Below are 13610 nucleotides of genomic sequence, written 5' to 3'. Positions count from 1 at the left end.
GAATGTATTTCGAAAAAAGCTTTTATTTGTTGATTAAAACAAACATACCAAATAAAAGAAAATAGTATTTCATTTTTTATTGAACATATGAAGCAATTAGTGGATTTATCTATAGCACTTAGCTCCCTGGTATGACTATGTTAAGTGATTACTGATTTATATAATTTATAGAATGAGGTGGAGGTGGAGGTGGAAATTTTATGTTGGGTTATGGAGGTGAGGGGGAGACGGGTTCACCGTCAGTCTTCATTAAGGGAGAAGGTGAGGTAAGGTGGAATAAAGCGATGATGTGGTGTCACAACCGGCCTTTCTTAACTAATCACGCCAATAAATACATTCTTCTTACCACTCACGCTTGGAAACAAAACTATTAGTAATATACAATGAATGAATGAATACAATAAAACAACTCCGTTTCCTCCAAGAATCGGAACAGGGGACCGCAATACTCGCTACCGACTTCAAGCACAATTATCCGTTAGCGTTCCCACGCGTTCTCTACATATTGCCAAGGAATTGTACAATTCAATTATGTGGGACACATCGAACTGCTTTTCTCTATATGCTGGATGCATAGTCAGGTTTAGTCCAAAAGTAAGTGCCATGTGTCAGCCTCGCGTGGCGTATTCTTAATCGTACGAGGATGACCCTTATTCTACGAGTCCCTTACGTGAGGCTTTATCTGCCGATCTGCCCAACCGACATTGCCACTTACTTTTAATCATGTTTTATAATGCAGTTTTAGAGTCAGAGGGTGGTCCGGAGGTCGGGACGCCCACCCTTAGCCACCTTTTGTTACGCTTAAGATCTATCTGTCCGGGTATCCAGTCCACAACGAGAAGGTCGACGAAGAACCCGTCACGGACTGCAATCGGTTAATAACCGCTTGAAGGAATCGGTACAGACAAGGAAGGCAGAGCCACCATCGTCTTTATTTCTGTATTAACAGAATATCTAAAAAGTAACATAATTTGGGCAAAGGTTATTTAAACAATGACATTTTATTTACATTTTATTTATTTAAAACAGACACTTTTTTAAAAAATTGTATGCATTTTTGTGAATTATGAAAAAGTTAAAATTTTCCATGTGACATGCTGCATATTGCTATTGCAGACAATAAATTAATACTTTTATGACCTTTCGGTTTATAAAAAAAATATATATATACATGTAGGTGGCGACGCAGATGGTGCCGCGACAATGCTCCTAGCGACGAAATAAGGAAGACAGAAGAACAAAAGAAAGACGACAGACGTACAGAAGTAGTGCCGAAGGCAAGTCGTTGTCGAAGTCGTATATACATGTATCTATATTCCTATTGTATTTTTATTATTCAGTTATTAAAAACTATTAAAACAGTCTCATGGTTACTTTACTCCCACATACATATGAAATATACAACAAAAAATTCAATCAGTATTTACAGTTTAATTTATTTTTAGATCCTCATGCTAAATTAACTTTGTTTTGGCTCTGCGTGTACTCCTGTACGACTTTGAAAACATAGAGGCACTGAACTTTACAAGACGTATCCGCGGCAACAGAATCCGGTGAAAAATTCTGCAGCAGCGATATACAGTTGTTGACTTTCACGGTCTGGCAAATCGGCTGCAATAAAAACTCGTTTTATTATATTAATTAGTCAAAATCGTTATTTTTATATACACACCCCTTCTTTTGTACATGTGCAACTGACACAAGGTGAAATATTTGCCGTTCTTCCGATATCAATGTTGATCTGTTTGATAGAACACGACGCGCTATCCTTCCAATGTGCAAGGTCGATTTGCGGTATCTTTTTGCACGGCACTCTCGGATTCCTGAAATTTCGACTCATTAAGTTTGGGCATTGTTTTAAAATTTAATTTAACTGACATGAATGTATGAGGGAGGTCGAACACGTTTCTTTGGATGCTCTTCACGCTGTCTAAGTTATTACAGAGCAACGATGCCAAGTGGATTTTTCTTATTTCTCCAAGCTGAGCTAGCGTGAATCGTGTGAATTCCCTGTCGTTCTCGTACCAGAATCTATCGCAGCGTTTTATTTTTGAAAACTGTTTTGCTATTATGCATGCGAAAGTCGGCCCGACGACTCCTCCATGGATGGGCCTCTCGCTCATCCCACCGGGAAACAGATCTACGTCGTCTACGTGTGCGTACGTTCTGATTAATTGCTCGACTAAATCTGAGTTTGTCGTGGAAAGGAGGTCGTTGAATGAATTCGCCCTTCCAAGCCCGCACCACTCTCTATAGTCGTTGTAACTGTGTATACCATGATCTCTACCTGGATTTGGTTGGTAAAGAATAAATATTTATTTTATTATAATTACAATCGTCAATTATAAACGAACCTCTTTGAATGTTTAAAGAAACTAAATCCATCCCTGAAAATGGGACGCTCTTGTTTTCAAACAAGTGTTCTGTCACTTCTGTTGTAATGAAGTTGTCTAAAGTTTCCATAGGAGTGTCGACCAATCCCAAAATCAGTTCGTCTATTATACCTGGCTCGTATAAAACCTTTAAAGAAAATATATTTATAAGTAAATTTAAATATTGTTATGTATGCTTAAAACAAACCTCTGGGTTGAAGAAATGATCTCTAAGTCGAATGGCCGGATCTTTTGTTTGGTAATCAGGAGTAGCTCTTCTGAAATTAGGACGGAGCAAACTATGGCCGAACCTGAACGCAGCGGCGGAAAATTCATTGACGATCGTTACATCACACAGCGGGTCATAATCTACAATTTATACGGTACATAAAGCAAGAGTTTTGAGAAAATATTTGTACGTGCGTACCTCTGAAGTAGCCGTCTTTGTTCAGTTGTAGTCCGTATTTGGAAATGACCGACCTCCCGACTACTCGTGGAAGCCATTCGGAAAACGCTATATGTTGATAAACCGCTCCTAAGATTCGTCTTGTCTCTTGGTATAATCTTTCATCGTCCCAGTGAGGATTGATGCGAGATAACTCTCTCGCAATCCTGTTATGCTCTCTTAACCAGACAGTATGCAAAGAACCTAACGCCGGCTGTTCACTCGCTCTGGCGTCACCTTGAAAGATTTTGTACAGTAATTAGTTATGTTAAGTTATTCCATTTCGTGTTTATTACCTGCGTTAAAACAAACACGGTTCCTTGACCTGCATTCGAGGTTTGTAGGCGTTTCCGGCAACAGAGGCTTTCTTCGCAGGCCGAACGGACTCCTTGTCACGTTCAACGTGCCTCCACTACGGCTTCGAAGGCCCGATGCATCGCAAGTATCACTTCCGTAAACGAAACTAAGATCGAGGTATGCGGTCAATTGGTTCATTTGTTCTCGTGCACCTAAAATTAAAAAAATATTTATTATTCTATAAATCGTCTTATATTGTTAATAGTTTACCTAGAGTTTCTTGCCCAGGCATTGATCTCGTTGCAGGTATACAGAGCCTCTCGCCATTAGGACCTTTTGAAGGGAAATAAGGATCACCGTCTGGAATTTCGATGGGGAAACATTGCGGATGGACGGTCTGCGGCGAATCGCAAGATTGACAGTTTAAAATCCCTTCCCCGACGAAACCCTTGTTGACAGGTGTAAATGTGAGATCGTGGTCTGTTATTTGAGAAAACTGCATCATCATGAGAGTGTATCTGGTGTGAGGGCGTGACTTGTCCGTGTGGATCATAGTCGAAATCAGCCTAGGCGAAGGTAAAGTACCTCCATTGACGGAAAACATTCGTGGAGCACCAATACCTTAAAAAAATGAAAATGAATATTATTGTTATTTCTTAAATTTTAAAGAACGTTACCGTCCGCGTATACTGGCGGTAGTATCCTAGCAAAAGGCCTGAAGCTCTGACCGTATTCAGGTCGCTCGAGATTATTGCACCAACCGCTGTAAGTCCTGTACTTGGACGTGTGATCACAGGGCAGTTTCATTTCGAGACATTCCGTCTCCCTTGTTATCCCGAGTTCAACTTGAGGCAAAGTTGAAACCAGAGAATTGATGTCTCTCGTTTCTAAATCCTGAAGCTCCCTGTTCAAACAAATTTATTAGAAATACAATTTATCTACGGTCCTAAAATTTACACACCCCTGGATGAAGCTTCTTATCAATCTTGTGGAAGCGTATTCGAGCAGTAAAGAGGTATTGGCGATTTTGGCCGCCTGGCGTTTTGGGCGATTGAAACCAAAAGCGGTTCCTACTGGAGATTGCGGATCTGCCATCAAATCTATAAAAAATAATATTAAAAAATCCTTAGTAACGTCTAAAAGGTTTCATGACTTTTACTTTGAGTATGAAGCATCCACTCGTGCTTATGCAGCTTTAAAAGATCACTCTCGGCTTTCTCAATAGCTTCTGATATTTGTTTGTTCGGAATGATGAACTGTTTCTTCTCTTCCTTCCACGGTGCTAAGTTCAAGCCGAGGATATCAGTTCCACACTCCATATAAGAATTCCTTCGAAATTATCAATATTTAATGTAACATATTTATATATACATTTTTTGTGCCTTACAGGAAAGGATCGATTGTCAGGAAAGCGTTCGGCTGGACGTACTTGATGGCGGTGTTATCGCAAAGAATTCTAGCGAGGCTTGAACCTTCCCTCAAGGATTTCAGTTGTGCACGTGTGAAACCAGAATGCTCGGATTCCATCCAGTGCCTATCACCAGATCTTATCTACAAAATATATTTTTTCATGTAACCAATTTTCAAATATAGACAATAGATGTTTGTAATATTTACGGATAAAAATTGTTTTGCTAGAAGACATCGGAAGGTAGGGCCGACCGTGCTTCCTTCAGGGACGTACTCGCTCAGACCGCCTGAGAGTAAATCGATCTCCGATACATTTCTAAGTGAATAAAGTCAATAATGTATTAAAATCGATCGTCCTGTTGGCGATATAATTGAGTTAAATCATATTGCAACACCTGTAAACATTTAGAAGAGCGTTGATGGATTCTTGGGGCATAACGTTGATCAATTCAGAAAATGTGGAAGGCTCTTTCATCCCGCAAAACTTCAACCACTTCGTGTAGCCAGGAATGCCGTGGTCTCTGCCTTGCTGAATAAGCTGGGCGATTAAATCCAAACCTCCGCCCTCTTTACCAATCAAAACAAAATTCTTAGAACGCTTCATTTACATACATTATCGTTTCTTATTTATATATTGAGAAATAATTATTTTACCCTGCTCTGGCGTCTGGAACATGTGTTGGGTGAAAACAGAATTGATATGCCTTTGACTGTCGAGTGCTGGAGATCTGAGCAACGACTGTACAATTGTTTCTACGCCGTTTTTCGAATACAGTCTGAACGGTGCATAAAATGTTTTGTCCAAAGTGTCTTCTCCTATTACTCGGCCATCCTAAAATAATTTCTCATAGTTTTAAGCTTTTACAGAATGAGATGGAACCATATCGAAAATCCGCACACATCGGGCGCGTTTTGGCATCTATAGAGGTTGGTTTACCCATCTATATGCCATTTTTTAATATTAAAATAGGTGTTTTGGGAAGTGCGGACAGGAATTAAAATAGATATAATCGAATATCTCAGAGGCACGACACATTCAAGTAGAAGACCCTGATCACATTTCGTTTTTTAATTTAGACGGCACGAAACCAAGCGGAAACTCGTATGAGCACAACACAAAAAACAGCGAAAATAGCCGGACCCAGAAAAGTGTCGATCAGTTCAAGACGATTGATTCAGACGAAGATCAAGTACCACCAAAACGTTAACTTAAACAACTCATTTTCTTCGCTAAAAATACTTTATAACCGATAACAAATTTGATTTCACATTGATAACGAAAAACTATAAAAGACTCCTACAGTTAATAGTGTACGACCTTTTAGACATTTTATGAATATAAGATAACATATACAAAAGACATGACTGACTTAATGCACTCACTTACAAAGGAATTACTGGAGGGTTACCGCATCAGAACCAGGATTCTGGTTGGACTCCTGACAAAGCACTATAGCCTAAGCGGCACATGCGCCGAATAAGAGTACAGACAGAAGAAACATTGTGCAGATATTGCCATGATAAAGAAAAGACCGCAGAACACATTTTATGTTTTTGTGAGGAGTTATGTAGGTGGAGATTGTTGCAACTAGGAGAGGAAAATTCGCAAGCATGATTAAGGAGCCGCTAGCTATGGAGGTTGGTAAAAACCTAATGGGCACCAGTGATTTATAAAAAATAGAAGAGCACAATAGATCTTCTCAGGTCAAAGTGCAGAACTCCTTTTGGCCACCTCTTTTATCCTCAACCCGTATCCATAAATAACCTTAGTAGACGATCAAGTTGTGTCAGATCAAATGATAACAGACGTTCAAGCTGCAGGTTCATACTTTCAGATGTCTTCATAATATTTTGTTTAAATAAGCTGTAATTATTAAGCTCTTACCAAATCAAAAAGCTTCATGCTAGTCGGCATTAGAGATACAGAAAAATGTAATGCTGCAGAAGCGACGGCGTTGGCAATACTGGGGTCTTGGTTGATGTCGTACCCCTGAAAATAGCCATCGTCCAACGGTTGCAGGTTGTAAGATTCCATTGTATCCTGTCCAAAGATTGATTATTATTGCTATTATATCAAGATTGTTTTATCGATCGGGGTACCTGGCCGAGAATAAGAGGCAGGAATTCTTTGTAAGTTATGTACTGAAGCTGGGCGATCAAGAGTCTCCTGGCTTCTTGAAAAAGTATCTCATCGACCCAGTGTGAATTCAGTATCGACAGCTGTTCGGCCAGACGGTTGTGCTCTCTTGCCAGTATAGTGTGGATCGTGGCGAGGCCGATATTCTCGTTCACTCGTACATCACCGGACTTAAAACACCTGAGAAATGAGCGCGATTAAAGAAAGTCGGCTGATCGTATGCATTTTGCGGTTTGATAATAGTAGCCTTGAATATAACCTGTGGTTTCGACTTGGTCTGCAGTCTGATGAGTTGCTGGGAGGAAGCAGGCCGTTGGGAAGAAGAAGCTTCCCCCCTTCGAAAGTCCTGAGCTGTTCATTTTCCTCAGTTGATGTCCCATAAAGTGAAGATCCGTCGAGAAAAGCGGTCGCTTCATTGACCTGCTCTCGAGGACCTAGTCATTTTCGTTTCAAATTATTGTTTATTTAAATAAAAGAAAAAATGCTGAAAGAAATTTTATATTACTTATAAAATGTTATTACCGTAAGTCTAAGCTAATATCATGTCCTTTGAATTTAATTATAAAGTATTTAACCTTTACGATAACAATTTTTTTGCATGCAAACAAATAACAAACAATTTTCATACTGCTTTGGCAAAAAAATACTGTCCTGTCAAATGACTTAGTAAATGTAAAGTCCAATAATTAAACTGTTTGTTGTTCGAAGTACAATTACCAAATATGTAATTATTTTTTTATATCTTGCTAAACTATCAACAGAAACACGGCAAGATTACTTGTTCCTTTTGCACTTTAGTCACTCTTTCACCAGAAGTTTTCAAAAATTAAAAAAAGAAACTACATAAAAAATTGAAAAAAAAGCCTGTTTCTTGAGTCGTATTGTAATGAAACAGTAAAACTGTAGGATTCTACTATAGCTCATACTTTTTCAAAGTCCGTCTCCCGTTTCTTAAAAACATAAGTGGCTAGCCCCAGTGAGCTACTGCTCATCCATCTCTTCACCCAGGAAGAGAGAGAAAGAGAACTATTTATGTTAAGTCAACAAATGTCAAGAAAAGCTCTTAAAAAGTAAGAATGTTTTAAAAAAACTTTAACATCAGAAAAATCCCTCTTCCCTCCACAAAATAGATGTTGTACCCTGGCAGAAAATAATGCCAATGAGCCATTTGTGATTCTAAAGTAAACACTGATCACGTTTTCTAACGTAAATAGCTTCATTTAAATTAATTTTAATTTGTTTACACGGTACATTACACAATTATTACAATTCCTGTTTTATTATAATTAAACAGTATAAAACACTTCTCCTTATTATTTTATTAAATCCCATCACTATGTCTCTCTCTCTCTCTCTCTCTCTCTCTCTCTCTCTCTCTCTCTCTCCATTCCTTTTTTCTTTTCAATACAACTAGTAAATACTATTGTTACTACTACATCATTATTTGAATCTAATTTTTTTATTGATTTAATATTTTGGTAAAAAAAAACTTTTTTTAACAATTTGTTTTAAAATTGTATTAAATTGTAGTCAGAAATTGTATTGGGACATAGCTCATACATATAGCTTGGGACATATAGCTCTATAACGTTCCAGGCAGGACCATTCAGGAGTCGAACATCCAGCATAAGTGTTTGGAAGTTGAGAGAAATTTGGCGAACTCGCTCGCTGGAGGACAACTATAGATCCTCACGCTGGCACATATTGCAGGGAGAACATATCTCAGAAGCAGTATAAGGCCTAGAGATCAACGAGACAAGCTCACCACAAAGCCTAAAAAAGCATCTTGCAGTATGAAAATTCACTGCAGGCAATAGGCTCGCGCACTTCACAGCTGGAGCCAGTTCTTTGTAAAGTATAAAGTTTTCAGAAGTCATCGCTCTTGAACGGAAAGAAGCTTTCTTTCCCTCTTTGAACTCCAACAGTATTTTTTTGTTTACATCCACTTGTAATACTTTCGGCTTGAAAGAATCCAAATTATCGGAAACATCATATTTTTCAGCCAGAGATGTCCAATCTTTTGCTCACAAAATCCTCCTCTTTAAGGCTTTGGTCGCCTACTTTATTTATGTACTATGTAATTTGTAATGTAAGAAATTTCCATATTTATTTTATATTATATATATATTGGGTTGTCCGGAAAATAATGCAGGATTTTAAGTTTTCATTAAAAAAAATCTATATAAAATATTCTGTTTACGTTTACAGGATTACTCATTTGTATGAATGTCAACACTTATTAATCCTCTTCCAAATGATATTGTTTGTTTACCTCTGTAGCATTCCGCTACTTGGAAATAATTCAGTCATCCTTATAATGTCAAAGCGAGAATTTCGTACGATTTTCTTTTACGAGTTTAAACTCGGCCGAAGCGGAGCCCAAACGGCTAGAAACATTAACCAAGTCTGGGGCGAGGGTTGTGTTAATGAGTGCACTGTGCAAAGGTGGTTTAAAAAATTTCGGGAGGGAGATTTCAGCCTTGAAGATGAAGAAGGTCGTGGAAGGCCTTCCTCTCTTAATGATGATGTTCTGCGATCAGTGGTGGAAGAAAACCCCAAAACAACTGTTCGAGAACTTGCAGAGCAACTCAAAGTCAGTAAAACGACCGTCGCTGACCACCTCAAGGCGATTGGAAAAGTGAAAAAACTCGAAAATTGGGTTCCACACTCATTAAACGATCGCCAAAAAAATCAGCGCTTTGATGTTTGTGCATCACTTCTTTGTCGAAACAAAAATGACCCATTTCTGGCCAGAATTGTTACATGTGACGAAAAGTGGATTCTGGACAGTGGCTCGACAAAGGAGAAGCTCCAATACATTTTCCAAAGCCCCCAACTCATCAAAAAAAGGTAATGGTTACGGTATGGTGGGCTTCATTTGGTTTGATACACTACAGCTTCTTAAATCCTGGCGAAACCATCAATGCTGAATCATACTGTAACCAAATTAATACCATGCATCAGAAATTGGCAGTAATGAAGCCCTCTTTGGTCAATCGGAAAGGGCCCATTTTGTTGCATGACAACGCTCGACCACATGTGTCACGTGTAACGTCACAAAAATTATTGGAGCTTGGCTATGAAACTTTGCCTCACCCACCCTACTCTCCGGACCTCTCGCCTACTGACTACCATTTTTTTAGACACCTGGACCACTACTTACAACACATAATATTCAAAAATCAAACGGAACTGGAAAATGCATTTATTGACTTTATCAATTCTAAAAATTCTGAATTCTACTCAGACGGAATTAATAAGTTACCAACACGTTGGGAGAAATGTATTGAGAGTATGGGAAATTATTTTGATTAAAGAACATTGCTTTAAAGTAACTAGTTTCTTTTTTTTTGTTTAATACCAAAATCCTGCATTATTTTCCGGACAACCCAATATATATATATATATATATATATATAATATAAAATATTTTCACGTAAAATACATTATTCATTGTTAAAGTTTCTTTTTAAAGTTTAGATTTTTTTTAATATGTACAAAAAAAGTCAATACCAAGTGTACACGACTTTCGTGGGGCTGTAGCGGATCTGGTGTACTCTTGGCAACGTGCACCGCCGTGGATGGGGTCATTTTCCGGCAGCCTTATCGGAAAGCATTCGGGGTGAAAATCGGCAAATTCAACTCCGCAGCATTTCAACCTTACGCCGTTGTACCCTTTAGCAGAAATACGCAGTAAAAAAAAAGAGAAACGAGACGAAATTAATATTCATTGCTTATTCACCTGTCATTTGAGGTGTTAAAGAAAGGTCATTGGTAACCAGTTGCGCCCAGATTGCTGCGGTAGCTACTAAATGCGAGTGCTGCCTGTCCACTTGGTCGTGTACTCCCAACGAAACGTCTCTCGCGCTCGGAAGACCCTCCGGGCTAAAATGAATCGAATAGTTAAACGTACAAAAAGGCTCGATTTATTTATTTACATACTTACTATAAAGCCGTTCCTCGAGGCAAGCTTATATCATCGGCGTAGTCAGGCGACAGGTAACGGGCGTAAGAACTTCCCGCGGAACCCCACGAAGGCGTCTGCACGTTGTTGCAATGACCGCTCAACGAGCGGTACTTCTTCGCCTGGCACCAAGGCTCTTCGTGAGCGGGGCAATTCTGTCCAAGTTCGGTCCCGATGACTGGATGTCCCACCAAAGCAGACGCGGATAACCCGAGGCTGGAGGAAAACCAAGACTATGAAAAGAAGACCCAAAAAAATCGATTAGCAAAACTTACGCGTGGGACATGTACTTGGTCGTCTCTTCCGCCATGAGAGCAGCATGAGTGATGTTCTTAGTCGACGGTTTGCCTGTGTGCGAAGCACCCATGAACCACGCCGGAGTTCCTGGTTCCTGTCTTATACCTGTTTTTGTTCAAAAGCGATTCTTACTTCAATTTCCCAACTATGAGATTTAAAAGTTAACAGAATAAAAATATAAAAATAGGAAGAAGAATAGAAAAACATATCTGCTTATGTGCATTTCAACAGAGACAATGCAATTCACGTAGTGCGACGACGGAAATTAGGATAAAAGGTATCAAACGCACGATGAAACCGTGGGCCAAGGATAATCTTAAAAAAGTATAGAATAGTATTGATTCGACTGAGGATTGGCCATACCCAGTTAACCCATGGACACCTCCTTATCGGCAAAAGACCCACCATGTGGAGAAACAGTCACTACAAAAATATAATATCCAACGACGGAAGAATTTTAGACCCTAACAATGACTGTAGAGATAAATTATTTGAATACCTGAAGTTAATACAAGTTTCTGGTTGCATATATGCTTCTTGCTTCCATTGGGGTGTAACTATATTTAATTAAATTCACTAATTTCGTGGTCCGCTTGACCAATTAATACTTTACAATTAATTAAGGTTTTTAGTTGAGATGAAAAAAAGTTAATGGCACGAGAGGGATTCGAACCCACGACCTTCGGCTAGATACTTTTATCATATCAACTGAAAACCTTAATTAATTGTAAAGTATTAATTGGTCAATTAATTGGTAATTGAAAGGAAGAGATAAAGCACTGGAATACTACAAAAACCCAGGTGACTGCCCCTATGTGTGAATGTATTTATAGGCGCAAATGTGAAATGTGTGTGCGTTTGTGTATGATCGGGTCTGTGGCTGAATATAGTACCTAGTAATACTAAATCTACGGCAGCTACCCAACATTTATTTGTAGATATGGCTTGAAAGTTTCTACCCTGTATTTATTAGCGTGAATGTTGGGAGGATGTCGAGGTTATGAACAGCCTGCCGGCTTCCCAACTGTAGTTTTGTAAATAATGTAGCGTATATTTTATATTAGTTTTGGAAGTTAGGTTGTTTCTTACAACAGCATGAATGTGTGAACGTAGTCATGTATGAAGCATTAAATCATGATCATATAACCACGAGTGAAAGGGTTGAATACAAATTAAAGCACTTATATTAGCAATAAGTAAAAAATGATTCGTAGATAGAAAATATACGAAGAGCCGTAGATTGGCTCACACTGAGTTCATTTATACAATGACCTTAGCAGTTAGCCGGCAAAACAAAAAATTAGGGAATTTTTCGGTGCGATGTTATAGCCTCAGCATATTCCATCACCTGTTCTCGCGATTTTATGACAGGTTTTGACATTTTGTCAAATATTAGAACCTTTAAAAAGGATTTACATAAATGAAACAGCACAGACCAATCTTAAATGCCTAAAAGTGTTTGTGGGACAAGTTGAGCGAGAACGGGGACGTTCGAAGTAGGTACAGAAAAAAATTGAGTGTTGATTAGTTTTCTATTATTGAATGTAGGTTTTTAAGTGTCAATTTTTCGTTATTTACGAACCTTTTAAATTGTTCCGGTTTATTGTAATAATGCGAAATTTCTGGTTTTGTTATTTTTGTACTTTTGTATGGTTTCAAAGTTTCCCTGTTGTAGTACGTTCTTTTGTTTTTAAATATTTTTTGTTGGTTATGTGCCATGATTTTCATTGTTTTCTCTAAGGTTGGGATTTTTTCCATTTAAGCGCGTGTTAGAATTTTGTGATACTAGTTTGTTATTTTATTTTTATTACGGCATAGTTGATGCTATTTTCTTTTCTTGCTGTAAATCTTGTTGGCCAATTTGTATGAATTTGAGATGAAACTTCAAAATATTTCAAAAGAATATTCTTTGAGGAGTGGTATGATGGCACAAGGTTCAATTCGAACCTCACGAAGAATTAGCAAGAATTCACACAAGCACGGATGATATTTACAGATAAAAGGTCATTACTCAAAACCAGTATAGCAATCTAAAAGGGTACCGTCTAAGAAAATTATATTTGCAGAAACAAACACTACAAAATAACACCGAATGATCGTTACACAACCAAAAAAAGTAAACCCTCAAGTCCCAAGTCATCTAATAGGTATTTGCTTGGGCTTATGATCTCAAAACTCAAAAACGAAATCAAAAGCCATGACAACAAAATCCAGAGAATGAATTACACTGAAAACAAATAAGTGGTTATACTTTCGATAAAATACTTTTTTCTTCTTCTATCCATTTCTGGACTTTTCCATATTCCGGGTTTAATATCCAACTCACCGTTGTTATGCAGATTCGGTTCGAAACTGTGAAACCTCTGGCTCATCGCTTCGTGAGCCTGATTTACAAAAGCGGTGAGATCCTCCAAAGGCACTTGAGTCGATCCACCTCCTGTTATAAGCAGTCCCCATCTGAAACCAAAATTCAAAATAAATTAAAGTTTATAACAATGATTATTTATTTTATCGATTCGCTTGGAAATACAAAATTAAAACTAACTTACAGCATTCATATCCGCCTAAATTTTGAGCAAAGGTCAAAGCTAACTAATTAAGAGCATAATAAATATGTAAATATTTTGTTTATTTTGTACGTTTAAATTTGGATTTACCGTTTGCAAAAATATCAAAAAGAACTTATTA

The 13610-nt window shown here is 38.1% G+C and overlaps 1 protein-coding gene across 1 annotated transcript in view; it reads right to left on the bottom strand.

Moving 5' to 3' along the window:
• Positions 1 to 1416: 1416 nt before the first annotated feature.
• The window catches only part of LOC106661888, a 35035-nt gene continuing 22841 nt past the window's right edge, over positions 1417 to 13610 (bottom strand). Inside the window, exons 3-25 of the mRNA XM_014385624.2 lie at positions 13249 to 13379; positions 10901 to 11027; positions 10608 to 10841; positions 10404 to 10546; positions 10175 to 10336; positions 6921 to 7095; positions 6625 to 6841; positions 6410 to 6565; positions 5179 to 5356; positions 4920 to 5091; positions 4732 to 4840; positions 4502 to 4665; positions 4274 to 4443; positions 4076 to 4214; positions 3792 to 4018; positions 3385 to 3735; positions 3114 to 3326; positions 2800 to 3054; positions 2581 to 2741; positions 2355 to 2520; positions 1879 to 2287; positions 1673 to 1823; positions 1417 to 1611 (exon numbers count right to left, since the gene is read on the bottom strand). Coding sequence (XP_014241110.1) covers positions 1450 to 1611; positions 1673 to 1823; positions 1879 to 2287; positions 2355 to 2520; positions 2581 to 2741; positions 2800 to 3054; positions 3114 to 3326; positions 3385 to 3735; positions 3792 to 4018; positions 4076 to 4214; positions 4274 to 4443; positions 4502 to 4665; positions 4732 to 4840; positions 4920 to 5091; positions 5179 to 5356; positions 6410 to 6565; positions 6625 to 6841; positions 6921 to 7095; positions 10175 to 10336; positions 10404 to 10546; positions 10608 to 10841; positions 10901 to 11027; positions 13249 to 13379 — 4372 coding nt within the window. The 3' untranslated portion in view covers positions 1417 to 1449. The remainder of the gene's footprint in view (positions 1612 to 1672; positions 1824 to 1878; positions 2288 to 2354; positions 2521 to 2580; positions 2742 to 2799; positions 3055 to 3113; positions 3327 to 3384; positions 3736 to 3791; positions 4019 to 4075; positions 4215 to 4273; positions 4444 to 4501; positions 4666 to 4731; positions 4841 to 4919; positions 5092 to 5178; positions 5357 to 6409; positions 6566 to 6624; positions 6842 to 6920; positions 7096 to 10174; positions 10337 to 10403; positions 10547 to 10607; positions 10842 to 10900; positions 11028 to 13248; positions 13380 to 13610) is intronic.

This window comes from Cimex lectularius, unplaced genomic scaffold (genome assembly GCF_000648675.2).
Source record: "Cimex lectularius strain Harlan isolate CLEC.00 unplaced genomic scaffold, Clec_2.1 scaffold312, whole genome shotgun sequence".
Lineage (NCBI taxonomy): Eukaryota > Metazoa > Arthropoda > Insecta > Hemiptera > Cimicidae > Cimex > Cimex lectularius.
Note: the sequence above shows the minus strand (reverse complement) of the source record. Positions and strands in the feature narration are given on the sequence as shown.